Below are 17,590 nucleotides of genomic sequence, written 5' to 3'. Positions count from 1 at the left end.
GAGGTAAAATATCAGGAAAAAATGTATTGAATTAAGTAATTAAGAAGTTAAACACACTGACTTTATTTCAACCAAATTAAATGATTTTAGGCACCCTTTATATTACCTAATTGTTATTTCTGAGGATATTATTTTCCATTCATTCATCCATCCATTTTCTACCGTTTGTCCCTTTCGGGGGTGCTGGAGCCTGTTACAGCTGCACTCGGGTGGAAGGCAGGGTACAGCCTGGACAAGTCGCCACCTCATCACAGGGCCAACACAGATATTTAGTCAGAATTTAAAAAATATATATAATTAAATTAAACAATCCTATTGAAAAAATGTAAATGAACTCACTTTAACTATCTTGATGTCATGTTGTGTTCATTATTGTTGTAGTAAACATATAATATAATAATAATAATAAGATTATGAAATATAATAATGTATGTAAATAAATGATGATTCAAAATAATTTAGAAATACAACAAAAATAATTAAAACCTAATTATAAGGAAATCAACTACTTATGTTGTAATAAAAATAAAAATAATATAATATAATAATATATGACACTAATATAATATGTAAAAAAAAAATGCTGATTAAAAAGTAATATAAAAAATAACATAAAAATGATTAAAACCCAATTATATAGAACAATATCTAATATAAGTTGTAATTAATATATATAACAATAACATAATATTATATAATAATAACATAATATGTAAAAAAAATCTGACTAAAAATAATATCGAAAATAAAATGAAAATATATATATTTTTAATTATGCAGAAAAAAACCCTCTAATAAAGGTCATAAGGGGAAAAAGCAAAGAAATCCTTAAATGGAATTGGCACATAAAATAAAAAAACATACATTTGTTGAGTTTTTTTAGATAAAGATTATTTATGTATTTAATATTTGTTTACTTATTATGGAATATTATCTATTTATTACTTATGTATTCACTGTTCTGTTACAGACAACAAGTAAATGGGATACAATTGCTATGGTATGAAAAGCGGTAGGATTAAAAACGCTCTGCTTCTCCCTGCTCCTTTTCGGACGTGCTGCCATGAAACAACTGGAAAAAAATGTGATGCATTACTTTGTGTCGTGTGCACGTTCCAATTAAATTGAAACGGAACTGAACTGAATTAAACGTGGGGATTTGCTTTACAAAAAGAAAATACATATTTTTGAGCACCGATGTTATGTTTCAAATGTGATATGAATTAAATGTCAAATTTTGCTGACTTTGAAAATATATCATTCATATTCAAATAAGATATTATAAACACTTTTGGGGCGTTCAAAAGCATGTTACAATTGTTTTTTTCCTAAATATTGGCCATTGCTCTACATCAGGGGTGTCCAAACTTTTTCCACTGAGGGCCGCACACTGAAAAATCAAAGCAAGCGGGGGCCATTTTGATATTTTTTTATTTTAAAAACCAATAAATGCATAAAAAATATACATTAAGGCCTCCACTCAGGCTTGATCCTGGGGACCCCAAAGGGTTTTGGTCCAAAAAATATTTAAAATGTGTCATTATTCATTATTATTATCTCTAGATCAACATGAGGTCTATCTGTCAATATAACGTTTTTAAAGATTTAAGTCGTATGCTCTTTTTGTCAAAGAAAACCCTGTTTTTTTATGGAAAAAAACACAAAATATGCAATATTTTAACCCAATAAAATTGTTAAGAGGAATATTTCAGATTATATAATAATCGGAGCCTTAAAAAGGTCAATAACTCATAACACTATTGATTTTAATTCATTATTATTTTTTGAGCGATGACACTTAAAAACAAATCACACAAAAATGAATTAAATAAAGTGTTAAAAAATAAATTATAATTTTTTTTTACTGTTTACTTTTAACACAATAATCTCGAGATCAACTTCAGACCTATCCGTCAATTATACGTTGTATTGTTGTTTATGTTTTTTGTTTGTTCGTTTTAGGTCCTTCTTTAAAAAAAAAAAAAAAAAAAAAAAAAAAAAAGCTCTATTTTTTATATGGCAAACACAAAATATGCAACATTTTCCCAAAAAAAAATCTCAAAGTGCAATATTTAATGTGACGTAATTGGAGCCTTGGATAGGTCAATAATTCATAATAACATTGATTTTGATTCATTATTATTTTTTAAAGAAAGAAACAGCCTGCATGGCAGCTTTGTGTTATTAGAGTAACAATTGCAACATTTTCTTGTTACATTTCACCTGTTTGGTCTTTCATACCACTTTTTATGGTTTACATTTTTTTTAATCGTATTTTAAAATGGGCCGTGGGGCCGTTAAAAAATGAACTGCGGGCCGCAAATGGCCCCCGGGCCGCACTTTGGACATCCCTGCTCTACATTGTACAGAGGTTTTTTATTTCTTTTTTTAATCAGGCTGCTGATTCTGTAGTTTTGTACTCACCGGATGTGAACGTTTTTGGGTTTAGATTTTCTCCTAACTTGGTGCCCGCATTAGTCATGAGCGCCCGGTGGTAAGTATTTTGGATTCAGTGTCCTGCGCGACCATACATGGAGAGACGGCGGAGGGAGGAATGCAAGGATGACAGCTGAGAAAGAGAGGAGCCGCTGAGTCTGAATGAGAGGATCCTCTCAGATCCCTGCTGTCAATCATTCTCTCTCTGACGCTCCACTGCAGCATTTATCTGTCCGCTACTTCCGAATACACAACATACAAAGCTCGTCCTCGGCAGGTGCCAGGCAAAGAAACATGACATCGTTTCCAAAACATAAAGACATGGAGCCAGTGTCACATATGCCACGTTTTAAATTCACGTTTGTTGTTTGTGTGATCACAATAACATGATTGTGAGTATTTGTTGTCGCTAAATTATTTGCTATCGCAACCTTTGCGCGTGTGCCCGACTTACGTTGTTTCTGATTGGTTGAAATTGCGTGCTGTCTTCCGTGGTTGGGTGATTGTAGTTAAAGTTAAAGTGCCACTAATAGTCGCACACACACACTGGGTGTGGTGAAATTACCCTCTGCATTTGACCCATCACCCTTGATCACCCCCTGGGAGGGACGGGGAGCAGTGAATCATCGGGAATCATTTTTGGTAAAGATGTCCGATAATATCGAGCTGCCGATATTATCGGCCGATAAATGCTTTAAAATGTTATATCGGAAATGATCGGTGTCGGTTTCAAAAAGTAAAATGTATGACTTTTTGTGTACACGGACGTAGGGAGTAGGGATGGGCGATACCACACTTTTAGGATTCGATACAATACCGATACTTTTTCTTGCATTTTCATAGATACCGATACCATTAATTTCAATTTCTGTCAGTCAAAAATATTATTACTGTTATTATTTAAGACAAATCACAAGACAAATACAGACCATTTATACCACATTTATTATGGTCAATATATAATAAAAGTAAAATTAAAATAAATATGAAAAATAAATTCAATATTATATATAATAATAATTATATATTATATATAATAATAATTAGATATTAAGGCTTTCCAATTAACTGTCAAATCCGAATCGCAAGAAGCTGCAGTTATTTTTTAAAGTTTGTGATATAATTAGCAATTAATGAAATATGAAATAGGCTAATGTTTTCGAAATGTAAGAAATCATGTTACAGATTAAAACCAAAATCACATTCAATCATATATTTCAAGATTTTCTTGGAAAAAAATAAAACTGCAATGCAAAGATGAAGAATCTCCCAATTGTATCTCTTTCTTATCTTGTTTTAAATACTCAAGCAATTTTCAACTAACAGTAAATTCCCCTGTGTGGAAATTATTTGAATTTAGGATAATCATTTAAACAAAAATATTCAGTAAAAAAATAAAATAAACAATGCCCGACACTGGATATGCCTGGCTGCATGGCTACAGTCGTGTGTGTGTTGCACGTTGACGACGCTCATTGGCTGTCTCCTGTCATGTGACTGGGCCAGCTCTATACTCTGCCAGGTACAGCCGTGTCCCAGCACATAGTAACTTAAGTAAGTCATCAAAAACATCTGAAAGTGATGCTTGCACCCCCCACACGCTGTTTTTTGGTTTATATCGATACTTTTTTCAGAAAAGTGATGCCAAATGAGTAGCGTGTGAGTATCGATATATCGATACCACAGGATCGATACGCACATCCCTAGTAGGGAGAAGTACAGAGCGCCAATAAACCTTAAAGGCACTGCCTTTGCGTGCCGGCCCAGTCACATCATATCTACGGCTTTTCACACACACAAGTGAATGCCATGTATACTTGGTCAACAGCCATACAGGTCACACTGAGGGTGGCCGTATAAACAACTTTAACACTGTTACAAATATGCGCCACACTGTGAACCCACACCAAACAAGAATGACAAACACATTTCGGGAGAACATCCGCACCGTAACACAACATCAACACAACAGAACAAATACCCAGAACCCCTTGCAGCACTAACTCTTACGGGACGCTGCAATATACACCCCTCGCTACCCCCTACCCCCCGCCCCACCTCAACCTCCTCATGCTCTCTCAGGGAGAGCATGTCCCAAATTCCAAGCTGCTATCGGTATCGGTAATTAAGAGTTGGACAATATCGGAATATTGGCAAAAAAGCCATTATCGTACATCCCTAATTTTTGGTGATTTAACCCCCAATTCCAACCCTTGATGCTGAGTGCCAAGCAGGGAGGTAATGGCTCCCATTTGTATATTGGTATGACTCGGCACTAATGACACTTTTTTTTTTTTTAAACGACAATAGGACTCCTGCTGAACAAAAGGTGTTAGCGTTATGCTAAAAACATGCTAAAGGCGAAGGAAAAGCTAAAATACTGCTTCCGGTTCAAATAGTCATCACACAGATAACCACGCATTTTATCATTTCGGATTTTCGCATTTCGATTTTTGTGTTTATCTGTAAAAAATTAAAATCCACAAAAGGAAAACAGCATAAAATCCAATTTGATGGCAATATTTGAATGAAAATCAACCCTTTTTGGTTCGTTTTAAAATCTGCCATATATAATAAAAATCGAAAAACGGCCCTAATTTTGTGTTTTCATTTCATCCATTCATCCATCTCCTTCCACGTATCCGAGGTCGGGTCGCGGGGGCAGCAGCCTAAGCAGGGAAGCCCAGACTTCCCTCTCCCCAGCCACTTGGTCCAGCTCCTCCCGGGGGATCCCGAGGCGTTCCCAGGCCAGCCGGGAGACATAGTCTTCCCAAACGTGTCCTGGGTCTTCCCCGTGGCCTCCTACCGGCCGGACGTGCCCTAAACACCTCCCTAGGGAGGCGTTCGGTTTGATTTGCATTTCAGAATTGGAAATGGAATGAACGGAAGGTACACGGACCTAATTTTGTTCCAAAGAATTGAATCATAATTATATCCAACGTGTACTGTGCACTTATTTTTTTGTACACGCTGATGCCTTTTTTCAAAATTCAACATTAAAACTTGATTTTTTTAAAAAATTTATTGTTAGACACAATTAAATTGACAAACTTTTTTGGGGAAAAAAATAAAAATAATAATATGAAAATAAAAAAAATTTCAAATGTATTTTATTTAACACCAAAAATGGGATAAAAATGCTGAATTGTGGATATTAAGGGATCCGGTGTCATAAAAACCAGTAGAAGTAGCGTGATTTATTTCTAAAAAACAGCCTTGAACATCCATCCGTCCATTTTTCTACCGCTTGTCCCTTTGGGGGTCGCGGGGGGTGCTGGAGCCTATCTCAGCTGCATTCGGGCGGAAGGCGGGGTACACCCTGGACAAGTCGCCACCTCATCGCAGGGCCAACACAGATAGACAGACAACATTCAAACACTAGGGCCAATTTAGTGTTGCCAATCAACCTATCCCCAGGTGCATGTCTTTGGAGGTGATAGGAAGCCGGAGTACCCGGAGGGAACCCACACAGTCACGGGGAGAACATGCAAACTATTCGGGGAAAAATATAAATTAAATAAAATAATATGAAAATAAAATAAATTTTTATTTAACACCAAAAATGGGATAAAAATGCCGAATTGTGAATATTGAGGGATCCGGTGTCATAAAAACCAGTAGAAGTAGCGTGATTTATTTCTAACAGGAGCCTTAATAATAGTGTGCAAAAAAAAACAACAATCACGATTCCATTCTTAGCAAGAAAATAGTGATTCACATTTTTTTCCAGTCCTAATTGAGACAAAGTCGGTTTTTCCTTCTACCTTCTATATCATCAGGTGTCCCTGCACTGCAAAAACTGAAATCTAAGTAAGATGAAATATCTCAAATAAGGGTGATATTTGCTTATTTTCTGTCAAATAAGATAATTCTTCTCACTAAGCAGATTTTATGTCAGAGTGTCTTACTTGTTTTAAGTGTTTTGCTCCTAAATGATCTCAGTAAGATATTACAGCTTGTTGCTGAGATTTGATGAGCTATATTGAGTAAAACATGCTTGAAACTAGAATATCAACTGTTGCAAAACTGTGTCATCAACACTCACAAGTATAAAAACTACTTTTTTAAAGTAATCATTTCTTATTTCAAGCGTGGAAAAAAAAAATCATGACTTTGACACAATTGTGTCTCATAATTAAAACGGATGACAGCCAAATGGACTTTGCTGTTTTATTTCCAATTAAACAATAGAAAACACGTACTCATATAGTAGTACAGTTGGCACAGTACAGTAAACTGACAGTTAATATTTAAACATTTAACATTTCTAACAATTTTGAACAGAAATAGTTCATGCACATTCAGATAAATTCCTCAAAATTACAATTAAATTTTTTTTGTCCGGGGGCCGGGCTGTATATATGCGCACTAATTGACTGAAAGAGCCCGCACTTGGCGCAATGATGTCATGTTATCCATGGAAAAATGCATTTTTAGACAAAATGATTTGCCTGAGGGGCTAGGACAGGGGTCGGCAACCCAAAATGTTGAAAGAGCCATATTGGACCAAAAAAACAAAAACAAATCTGTCTGGAGCTGCAACAAATTAAATGCCATATTACATGTGTCATGAGATATAAATTTAATTAAGAGGACTTAAAGGAAACTACATTAGCTCAAATATAGCCACAAATTAGGCATAATGATGCAATATGTACATATAGCTAGCCTAAATAGCATGTTAGCATCGATTAGCTTGCAGTCATGCAGTGACCAAATATGTCTGATTAGCACTTCACACAAGTCAATAACATCAACAAAACTCACCTTTGTGCATTCACGCACGTTAAAAGTGTGGTGGACAAAATGAGACAGAAAAAGAAGTGGCATAAAACACGTCCTAGAAAGTCCGAGAAAGTTATGCATGTAAACAGACCATACGGTGAGTTCAAGGACCGCCAAAATAAGTAGGACAAAACGGCGCTCGCCAAATACTTGAATCAGTGAAGCATATTTAATATAAACAGTGTGATTTATAACAATAACGGAGGTTTGTGTCATGTTTGTCCTCCTACAGAAACCATACTAAAACAAAAAAATTGATTTTTTTTCCCCCTCATCTTTTTCCATTCTTCATACATTTTTGAAAAATCTCCAGAGAGCCACTAGGGCGGCGCTAAAGATAGAGCCGCGGGTTGCCGACCCCCGGGCTAGGAGACCCCGAGAGTAACAAGCGGTTGCCTTGTTGCCTTTCCATTAAGAACAATAAATTAGTTTTTAGTATAAGTTTGCTGGTTTCAAGAAATGTAATGCCGAGCGCATATCATTATGTCAAGATAATGGCACTAGCATTTACTTCATTTAAGAATATTTTTCAACATATTGAGCAAAAAGGTCTCTTTTTTTTTTTTCTACCAAGAAAAGTGCACTTGTTATTAGTGAGAATATACTTATTTTAAGCTATTTTTGGGTTCATTGAGGTTAGCTAATTTTACTTTTTTTGGAAAGTCTTGACAAGCCAAATTTTCTTGTTCTATTGGCAGATAATTTTGCTGAAAATACACCTAATTTTGGTATTTTTGTTCTTGTTTTTGAACACTGACTTTTTGCAGTGTGGTCAGAGGAAGTGGCGTCAACGTGACACATTCCACCCAGACCAGCCTAAGCAAAAGACACGGAAGCACTCAGTCAGGCCACTAACGAAGGCAAATAAAGTTCCTATTTATCTCTTAAAGCTGCAGACCTCGCCATCAGGTAGCTACTTTTCAAGCCAAGCATGGAAAAGTCAACATCCTCCTCCTCCTGCTAATTAACGTAGCAGCTTCTTTGCTCAGATGGACAACATCCCAACACTTTTTCCACCCAACATCCCGCCAAGCTCTCCTCCCACATCCTTGTCTTCGTTATCTCGTCCCCTTCACTTCCCCCTCACTCACCTCCCTCTTCTCATGCACCAATCATTCTTATGATTTTGATCTGTTGTGCCAAACAACACAATTTAGTATAAAGCTGTGCAACAACATATTACACCTAATATGTTAAAGAGGTTCATTTAGCCTACTAATGTGTATTTATAAATAGTTGATTTATATATTCACATGTCAGGTACAAAACTTTACCTTACTAGCCTATATAAATCAACTATTTATAAAAACATATTACACCGACAGACATCAGACTGTACAATGCATATGTTCCTTTTTGACTGTACTTAAATGTATAATGTATATATATTATTCACATGTGAATAATGCTTTATAATAGACTGTATTTATGTTATTTGCATGTGAATAATGCTGTATAATAGACTGTATTTATGTTATTCGCATGTGAATAATGCTGTATAATAGACTGTATTTATGTTATTCACATGTGAATAATGCTGTATAATAGACTGTATTTATAGTATTCACATGTGAATAATGCTGTATAATAGACTGTATTTATGTTATTCACATGTGAATAATGCTCTATAATAGACTGTATTTATGTTATTCGCATGTGAATAATGCTGTATAATAGACTGTATTTATGTTATTCACATGTGAATAATGCTGTATAATAGACTGTATTTATGTTATTCACATGTGAATAATGCTGTATAATAGACTGTATTTATGTTATTCACATGTGAATAATGCTGTATAATAGACCGTATTTATGTTATTCACATGTGAATAATGCTGTATAATAGACCGTATTTATGTTATTCACATGTGAATAATGCTGTATAATAGACTGTATTTATGTTATTCACATGTGAATAATGCTGTATAATAGACTGTATTTATGTTATTCACATGTGAATAATGCTGTATAATAGACTGTATTTATGTTATTCACATGCGAATAATGCTGTATCATAGACTGTATTTATGTTATTCACATGTGAATAATGCTGTACAATAGACTGTATTTATATTATTCACATGTGAATAATCCTGTACAATAGACTGTATTTATGTTATTCACATGTGAATATTGCTGTACAGTAGACTGTATTTATGTTATTCACATGTGAATAATGCTGTATAATAGACTGTATTTATGTTATTCACATGTGAATAATGCTGTATAATAGACTGTATTTATATTATTCACATGTGAATAATGCTGTATAATAGACTGTATTTATATTATTCACATGTGAATAATGCTGTATAATAGACTGTATTTATGTTATTCACATGTGAATAATTCTGTATAATAGACTGTATTTATGTTATTCACATGTGAATAATGCTGTATAATAGACTGTATTTATGTTATTCACATGTGAATAATGCTGTATAATAGACTGTATTTATGTTATTCACATGTGAATAATGCTGTATAATAGACTGTATTTATATTATTCACATGTAAAAAATACCTAAGTGTTTATTGTCTATTGTGAGCGAACTGTGGTGCTGAGTTTCCCCTAGGGATCAATAAAGTACTTTCTATTCTATTCTATTCTATTCTATTCTATTCTATTCTATTCTATTCTATTCTATTCTATTCTATTCTATGTCAACAGGGTTGTGCAGTCACTTGTTGCTAGGCAGAATTCATAGGACTCAGTAATTGTCCCCATTAGCCAATGCAATACTGCACTCCAACACACTAGGGCAGAGCTGGGCAAATATTTTGACTGGGGGGCCACATTGAGAGAAAAAAATGTGTCCGGGGGGGCCAAAGTGTATGTGTGTATAAATGATATGTTCACATTTAGCTGTAAAAATCTGTATGTGTGGGTCCCCTTTTTTTTCCAGGAACACTAATACCAAAAGTTACATTGTCCGACAGACTCCTAAAAACGTTATGACAGACCACCTCAAAAAAACGGAATGGAATTTTACAGTTTTTTTACTGAATGGGACACCCAAAATGTACATTAAAAAGAAAGAAAGTGGCATTTACAATATTAGCTACGCACAATAAAACACTGAATATCAACAACATGGAATGTCGCTCCTCTTTTACTTCTCAGACCAAGCAAAACACAACAAAAATGTAAAAATAAACTCGCAAAATATGAATGTAAAGTGTAATAAACACCTAAAATATGATATTATCACGTAAAAATCTGCTTTCTGCATCTGTTTCTGACACACTAACCCGGCCCACTCTGCTTTGTTCCTGGTCTGAGCTGACGTAGATTACCGTAATAACTCCCATAACACTCAACTATTGAAATACTTTTTATAGTTCAAGACTTACGGTCATTTAAAAACAGCACTGCACATCATAATGGCGGCTACAGTTTTGATGTTAAAGGTCTAAAAAAAATTATGCTGAACGTCCGGCAGGCCGGATTGAAAATCTTAACGGGCCGCATTTTACGCAGCTCTGAACTCGAGGCTGCTGGCAGAACAGGTCCAATAACACAAAAACATAACATTACTCCAAAGATATGATGACTTCAACCACACAAACATGTATAATTCATGAGAAAATGTAGAATTTTCAACAAACAAGAAATCCTAGCTGCATCACCTGTTGCCGGGCAGAATTCATAGCGCTCACTCACAATTGCCCCCACTATTAATGACTAGTTATTCTATTCTAGCACCCTCATTTCCATCATAGACTTTTTGAATTTGATATTGGATGACTAAAAATATCAGAGCTCACTGGCTGGATTATATCATAGGTGTCCAACTCAAGATCTGCCCCGCAACCTCATTTTATAATAATATGTGTGAATAAAATACCTTACATTTTCTTTCTTTAATTTCTTATTTTCTTACTAAAAGTATTAGGATTTTTTTCTACTTTGACAGGGGAAAAAAAAATAATGTCCAATATTGCAACAAATATTATATTATCCAACTTTTTTGGTCAAAATCCAAATACATACTCAAATAACTGCTTAACTTATGATTTCAAAGCAAGTTATTCTACACTATAAAAATTACCAATCCAATAGATTTTACTGTAAAATTCAGGGAGTTTTTTTTTTTTTACAGCATATTACTATAAATTGAAAAAAAAAAAGACCAATGTTTGTTTTTTTTTACGGTAAAATCCACGGTTGATGATTTTATGGGACCACATTTTATTATGGTGAAAAACTGGCAGCTGAGTTGACAAAATAAAATTAAGCAGCGGTACTGTATTTCTATTTACAGTAATATGCTGTAAAAATAATAATAATACAAACAAACACCACATATTTTACAGTAAAAGTCTGGCAACTAAGCTTTTATTTTTGTAAAAAACTGTGGTAAAATTCACAGATTTTTTTTTACTCTTAAGGTAATTTTTTTTTTTAATATTTAAATTCATAGGCAAATTCATAAATGATTTACTGTTACAAGCGGCCCCCTAATGGCTGCGGTGTGGCTCTCAATACAAACAAGTTGGACACCCCTGGATTATATGAATTATTCCACAATATTTTTTACATCTTAACCATTTATGTCATGTAGGTGTTGTTTATTTATTTTTAATTTGTATTGTTATCATTATAATAATGACAATATTAATAATACAATAATAATAATAATTAGAGATGTCCGATATTATCGGCCGATAAATCTGTTAAAATTATGTTTTTTTATTATCGGTATCGTTTTTTTTTTTTTTTTTGGTTTTTTTAATTAAATCAACATAACAAACACAAGATACACTTACAATTAGTGCACCAACCCAAAAAACCTCCCTCCCCCATTTACACTCATTCACACAAAAGGGATGTTTCTTTGTTATTAATATTCTGGTTCCTACATTATATATCAATATATATCAATACAGTCTGCAAGGGATACAGTCCGTAAGCACACATGATTGTGCTGGTCCACTAATAGTACTAACCTTTAACAGTTAATTTGACTAATTTTCATTAATTACTAGTTTCTATGTAACTGTTTTTATATTGTTTTACTTTCTTTTTTTATTCAAGAAAATGTTTTTAATTTATTTATCTTATTTTATTTTATTAATTTTTTAAAAAAAGGACCTTATCTTCACCATACCTGGTTGTCCAAATTAGGCATAATAATGTGTTAATTCCACGACTGCATATATCGGTTGATATCGGTATTGGTAATTAAAGAGTTGGACAATATCGGATATCTCCAAAAAGCCATTATCAGACATCCTAATAATAATAATAATAATAATAATAATAAGTGTTAATAATAACAATAGCGTTAATAATAATACTACTAATAATTTTTTGTTGTCAATAATATATTTTCCTTTCTCCTCATTTTGTCTCTGTTACTACCATTATTATTATTATTATTCATTAATTTATGAAGACGACTGCCTGAAGAAAACGTGCACATTTTCACAGTCATTGATGATATGGGGCTGCATGTCAGGTAGTGTTGTTTCGACACCGATATTTTGGTACCAAAATGTATTTCGATACTTTTCGATACATTTCTAAATAAAGGGGACCACACAAAAAATGGCATTATTGGCTTTATTCTAACAAAAAATCTTAGGGTACATTAAACATATATTTCTTTTTGCAATCGAAGAACAATTTTGTCCTTGAATAAAATAGTGAAGACAACTTGTCTTTTAGTAGTTAGTAAACAAACAAAGACTCCTAATTAGTCTGCAGTAACGTATTGTGTCATTTATCTACCTATTTTGTCAAAATTATGAAGGACAAGCTGTAAAAAACTGCGTCCATTCTTCTTTTTCTGTCTACACACTGTGTCTGCTTGTAAGTACTCCGTGTGTGTGCGCTGCCGAACATGCTCCTCTGCTTGTAAAACCAGCAATGTCATGACGTGGCGACGTCATGCCCGTTAAAGTATAGTACCATTTTTTATTCATAAGTACCGCGATACTATACTAGTACCGGTATACCGTACAACCCTAGTGCCAGGTAACGGCACTGGGGGAGATGTCCGTCATCACATCTTCAATAAATGCACAAGTTGACTTTGACATTTTGGACACTCTTCTTATTCCATCAATGGAGAGGATGATAATACAACTTGCCACAAAGCAGAACATTTTCCTTGAAGAAAGATCAATAGTCCAATAGAACACGAGTGCTGCAAAGCTGAACTGAAAACAGCAATCAGAGAAAATTGGAGCAAGATGGATGAAGAGTTCGTAGTCGTTAGTGAGTACCATGCCTCAGAGCAGGGTTTTTCAACCTTTTTTCAGCCAAGGCACATTTTTTGCGTTGAAAAAATGCGGAGGCTCACCACCAGCGGACATCATAAGCAAGCGAAACTCAGTTGACAGTAAAAAGTCGGATATGACTTTAAAGCATAACCAAGCATGCATCACTATAGCTCTTGTCTCAAAGTAGGTGTACTGTCACATCACGCCCTGACTTATATGGATTGTTTTGCTGTTTTCCTGTGTGTACTGTTTTAGTTCTCGTCTTGGACAAAGCTATGAACAATGGGAGACCGGGCTTTCTGCTCCGCCGCTCCCAGTCTGTGGAACGCTCTCCCTGACCACCTGAGGGCACCACAGACTGTGGATGCTTTTAAAAAAGGCTTAAAAACCCTTCTTTTTAAAAAAGCATTTTTTTTTAGATATATGCATACTAGTTTAAGCTATTTGGCTGTTCTAGTTTTTATTTATTTTTATTTTATTTATTATCTTTTTATTTTTTCACTTGTTTTTATCCTTCTTTGTGGGGGACATTGTTGATTGTCATGTCATGTTCGGATGTACATTGTGGACGCCGTCTTCGCTCCACAGTAAGTCTTTGCTGTCGTCCAGCATTCATTTTTTGTTTACTTTGTAGCCAGTTCGGTTTTAGTTTCGTTCTGCATAGCCTTCCCTAAGCTTCAATGCCTTTTCTAACTCACTCACCTTTTGTTTATTTTTTTGTTTAAGCATCAGACACCTTTTTACCTGCACCCTGCCTCCCGCTGTTCCCGACATCTACAAAGCAATTAGCTACCTGCTGCTACCTACTGATATGGAAGAGTATTACACGGTTACTCTGCCGAGCTCTAGACAGCTCTTTTTTTTATGTTATTTTCCTGTAGCAGTTTCGTGTCTTCCTTTGAGCGATATTTCCCCGCATCTACTTTGTTTTAGCAATCAAGAATATTTCAGTTGTTTTTATCCTTCTTTGTGGGGGACATTGTTGATTGTCATGTCATGTTCGGATATACATTGTGGACGCCGTCTTCGCTCCACAGTAAGTCTTTGCTGTCGTCCAGCATTCTGTTTTTGTTTACTTTGTAGCCAGTCCGGTTTTAGTTTCGTTCTGCATAGCCTTCCCTAAGCTTCAATGCCTTTTCTAACTCACTCACCTTTTGTTTATTTTCTCGTTTAAGCATTAGACACCTTTTTACCTGCACCCTGCCTCCCGCTGTTCCCGACATCTACAAAGCAATTAGCTACCTGCTGCACCTACTGATATGGAAGAGTATTACACGGTTACTCTGCCGAGCTCTAGACAGCACCGACACTCAACAACAACACATCATTTGCAGACTATAATTACTGCTTTGCAAAAAATATTTTTTAACCCAAATAGGTGAAATTAGATCATCTCCCACGGCACAGTGGTTGAAAAACACTGCCTCGGAGACTGCAAGCGGATATAAAAGCCAGAGGTGGTGCAACAAAGTACAAGTGGTGTCTTGTAGTGTTTTTAGTTGGCTACTTTGTATTTTCTTGATTGCTTCTAGTGTGTTCTTAAAGCCAGACATTTGACATGACTACAGTGTTGTGTCTGTTCATCTGTTTCCTGTAGTTACGTCACCTTAAATCCTCTCTCCTCCGGCCCACCTGTTGCATGCCATGTTTCCTCCGTCAGACGTCTCCGCCGCGACACGGGAATGTGGCGCTCTCATTCTGCTGTCTCCCCGGTGCCAAGTCTTGTTAATGTAACACATGGCGGCATCTGGGCCCGCTCGCTGACACGCTCTGTTAGGCAGACGGACGTTGTCAAACCCACTTGACAGCTGAGCGGAGCGTGAGTCCAGGCCAGGACTTCACGTCCAAAGACGGCATTATGGAGCCAGACCGCAGCCCGGGAACAGAACCAATGTTATAACGGCGGTCAGGAGCTTTTAACAAACTTTGAGCGGGTAATCCATGCTTTTATTTCATCACGTTTGGACTACTGCAACTCCCTCTATGTCGGAATGAAGCAGGCCTCAAGCGCTCCATTGCAGTGCGCTTTGTTTATACCGGGGGTGTCCAAACTTTTTCCACTGAGGGCCGCACACGGGAAAATTACAGCATGTGGGGGCCATTTTGATATTTTTCATTTTCAAACCATAACAAAATATATGGATTTTTTATTTATTTTACCTTTAGGAGTCCCGGGGACCGATACCGGTCCGCGGACCGATTGGTACCGGGCCGCACAAGAATTTAAAAAAATAAAAAATAAAAAATATATTTTTATTTTTTATTTTTTTTTTAAATGAAATCAACATAAAAAACACAATATATACATTATATATCAATATAGATCAATACAGTCTGCAGGGATACAGTCCGTAAGCACACATGATTGTATTTATTTATGTAAAAAAATTAAAAAAAATAAAAATTAAAAAAAAATGTAAAAAATTTTTTTTTAATCCCCCCCCACCCCCACACCGGTCCGTGGGACAAATTTTCAAGCGTTGACCGGTCCGCAGCTACAAAAAGGTTGGGGACCACTGCCGGGGACCATAAAGGGTCTCAGTCATTAAAATGTTAAAAATAAGTCAAATTATTTATTTTTTTTAAATTATTTAACGCTTACAGTAAATCTCTATATCAACTTCAAGTTGATATAAAAAATAAAAAATAAAAAGGTTTTATGGGTTTTCTGTCAAAAACAACTTTGTTTTTTTTATAGTAAAACTGAAATATGCAGTATTTAGTAATTAGAGCCCTAAAAGATCAATAATGCAGGACACCATTGATTTTAATTCATTAATATTTTTGGGTAATCACAGTGAAAAGATAAATAAAATACCACTAAATATATTTGGGATCCAAAAGGTGCCCCACTCATAAAGTGATACATTTTTATTAGTTTTTTTTTTACTTTCAACACTTAAGTTACGAGATCAACTTCAGATATGTCTGTCCATTTTACGTTTGAACTATTATTTTGTTTGTTTCATGCGCTTTTGTCAAAGAAAACTTTGATGTTTTTACATGGCAACTACACAATATATGCAATATTTACCACATAAAACATTTTAAAGTGAATTATTTGAAGTAATTGGAGCCTTGAAAATAATTCTTTATAACATGGATTTTTTGTCATAATTTTTTTTTTTTTGAGCAATGTAATGTTCTTTTTTATTTTTGCAATAGCATTTCCGGAATGTGTGGCGGACCGGTAAACAATTAGCTGCGGGCCTCAAATGGCCCCCGGGGCCGCACTTTGGACACCCCTGGTTTATACGCACGGTATAAAATGTTTGGTGGACAAAATGAGACAAAGAAGGAGTGGAAGATTTTACATGCAAACAACCTGTTGCGTCACAGTCCACGCTATGGTGAGTTCAAGAACCGCCGAAATTAGTAGGACAAAAGTAGAGATAAATGTTAAAAATGTAATATCCGAAATTATCGGTTTCAAAAAGTAAAATTTATGACTTTTTGAAACGCCGCTGTACGGAGTGGTAGGGAGAAGTAATACTTGCCAACCGTCCCGATTTTCCCGGGAGACTCCCGAATTTCAGTGCCCCCCCCCCGAAAATCTCCCGGGGCAACCATTCTTCCGAATTTCTCCCGATTTCCACCCGGACAACAATATTGGGGGCGTGCCGGCCCAATCACATAATATCTACGGCTTTTCACACACACACACACACACACACACACACACACACACACACACACACACACACACACACACACACACACACACACACACACACACACACACACACACACACACACACACACACACACACACACACACACACACGTGAATGCAACTCATACTTGGTCAACAGCCATACAGGTCACACTGAGGGTGTCCGTATAAACAACTTTAACACTGTTACAAATATGTGCCACACTGTGAACCCACACCAAACAAGAATGACAAACACATTTCGGGAGAACATCCGCAACGTAACACGACATAAACACAACAGGACAAATACCCGGAACCCCTTGCAGCACTAACTCTTCCGGGACACTACAATATACACCCCCCGCTATCCCCTAACCCCCAAAAACCCACCCACCTCAACCTCCTCATGCTCTCTCAGGGAGAGCATGTCCCAAATTCCAAGCTGCTGTTTTGAGGCATGTTAAAAAATAATAAATAAATATG

General features: G+C 35.6%; 1 protein-coding gene across 3 annotated transcripts in view; it reads right to left on the bottom strand.

Moving 5' to 3' along the window:
- Nucleotides 1-17,590, bottom strand: part of LOC133654313 (laminin subunit beta-2-like) — a 134,725-nt gene that overhangs the window by 91,204 nt on the left and 25,931 nt on the right. The window contains exon 1 of one of the 3 annotated variants that reach the window (XM_062054610.1): nucleotides 7,204-7,304. The exons of the other annotated variants lie outside the window; for them this stretch is intronic. Within the exon in view, the coding sequence (XP_061910594.1) occupies nucleotides 7,204-7,213 (10 nt within the window). The 5' untranslated portion in view covers nucleotides 7,214-7,304. Of the gene's footprint in view, nucleotides 1-7,203; nucleotides 7,305-17,590 lie in introns of those variants that run through there. 3 annotated transcript variants of the gene reach the window in all.

The sequence above is a fragment of the Entelurus aequoreus genome, linkage group LG07 (assembly GCF_033978785.1).
Source record: "Entelurus aequoreus isolate RoL-2023_Sb linkage group LG07, RoL_Eaeq_v1.1, whole genome shotgun sequence".
Lineage (NCBI taxonomy): Eukaryota > Metazoa > Chordata > Actinopteri > Syngnathiformes > Syngnathidae > Entelurus > Entelurus aequoreus.
Note: the sequence above shows the minus strand (reverse complement) of the source record. Positions and strands in the feature narration are given on the sequence as shown.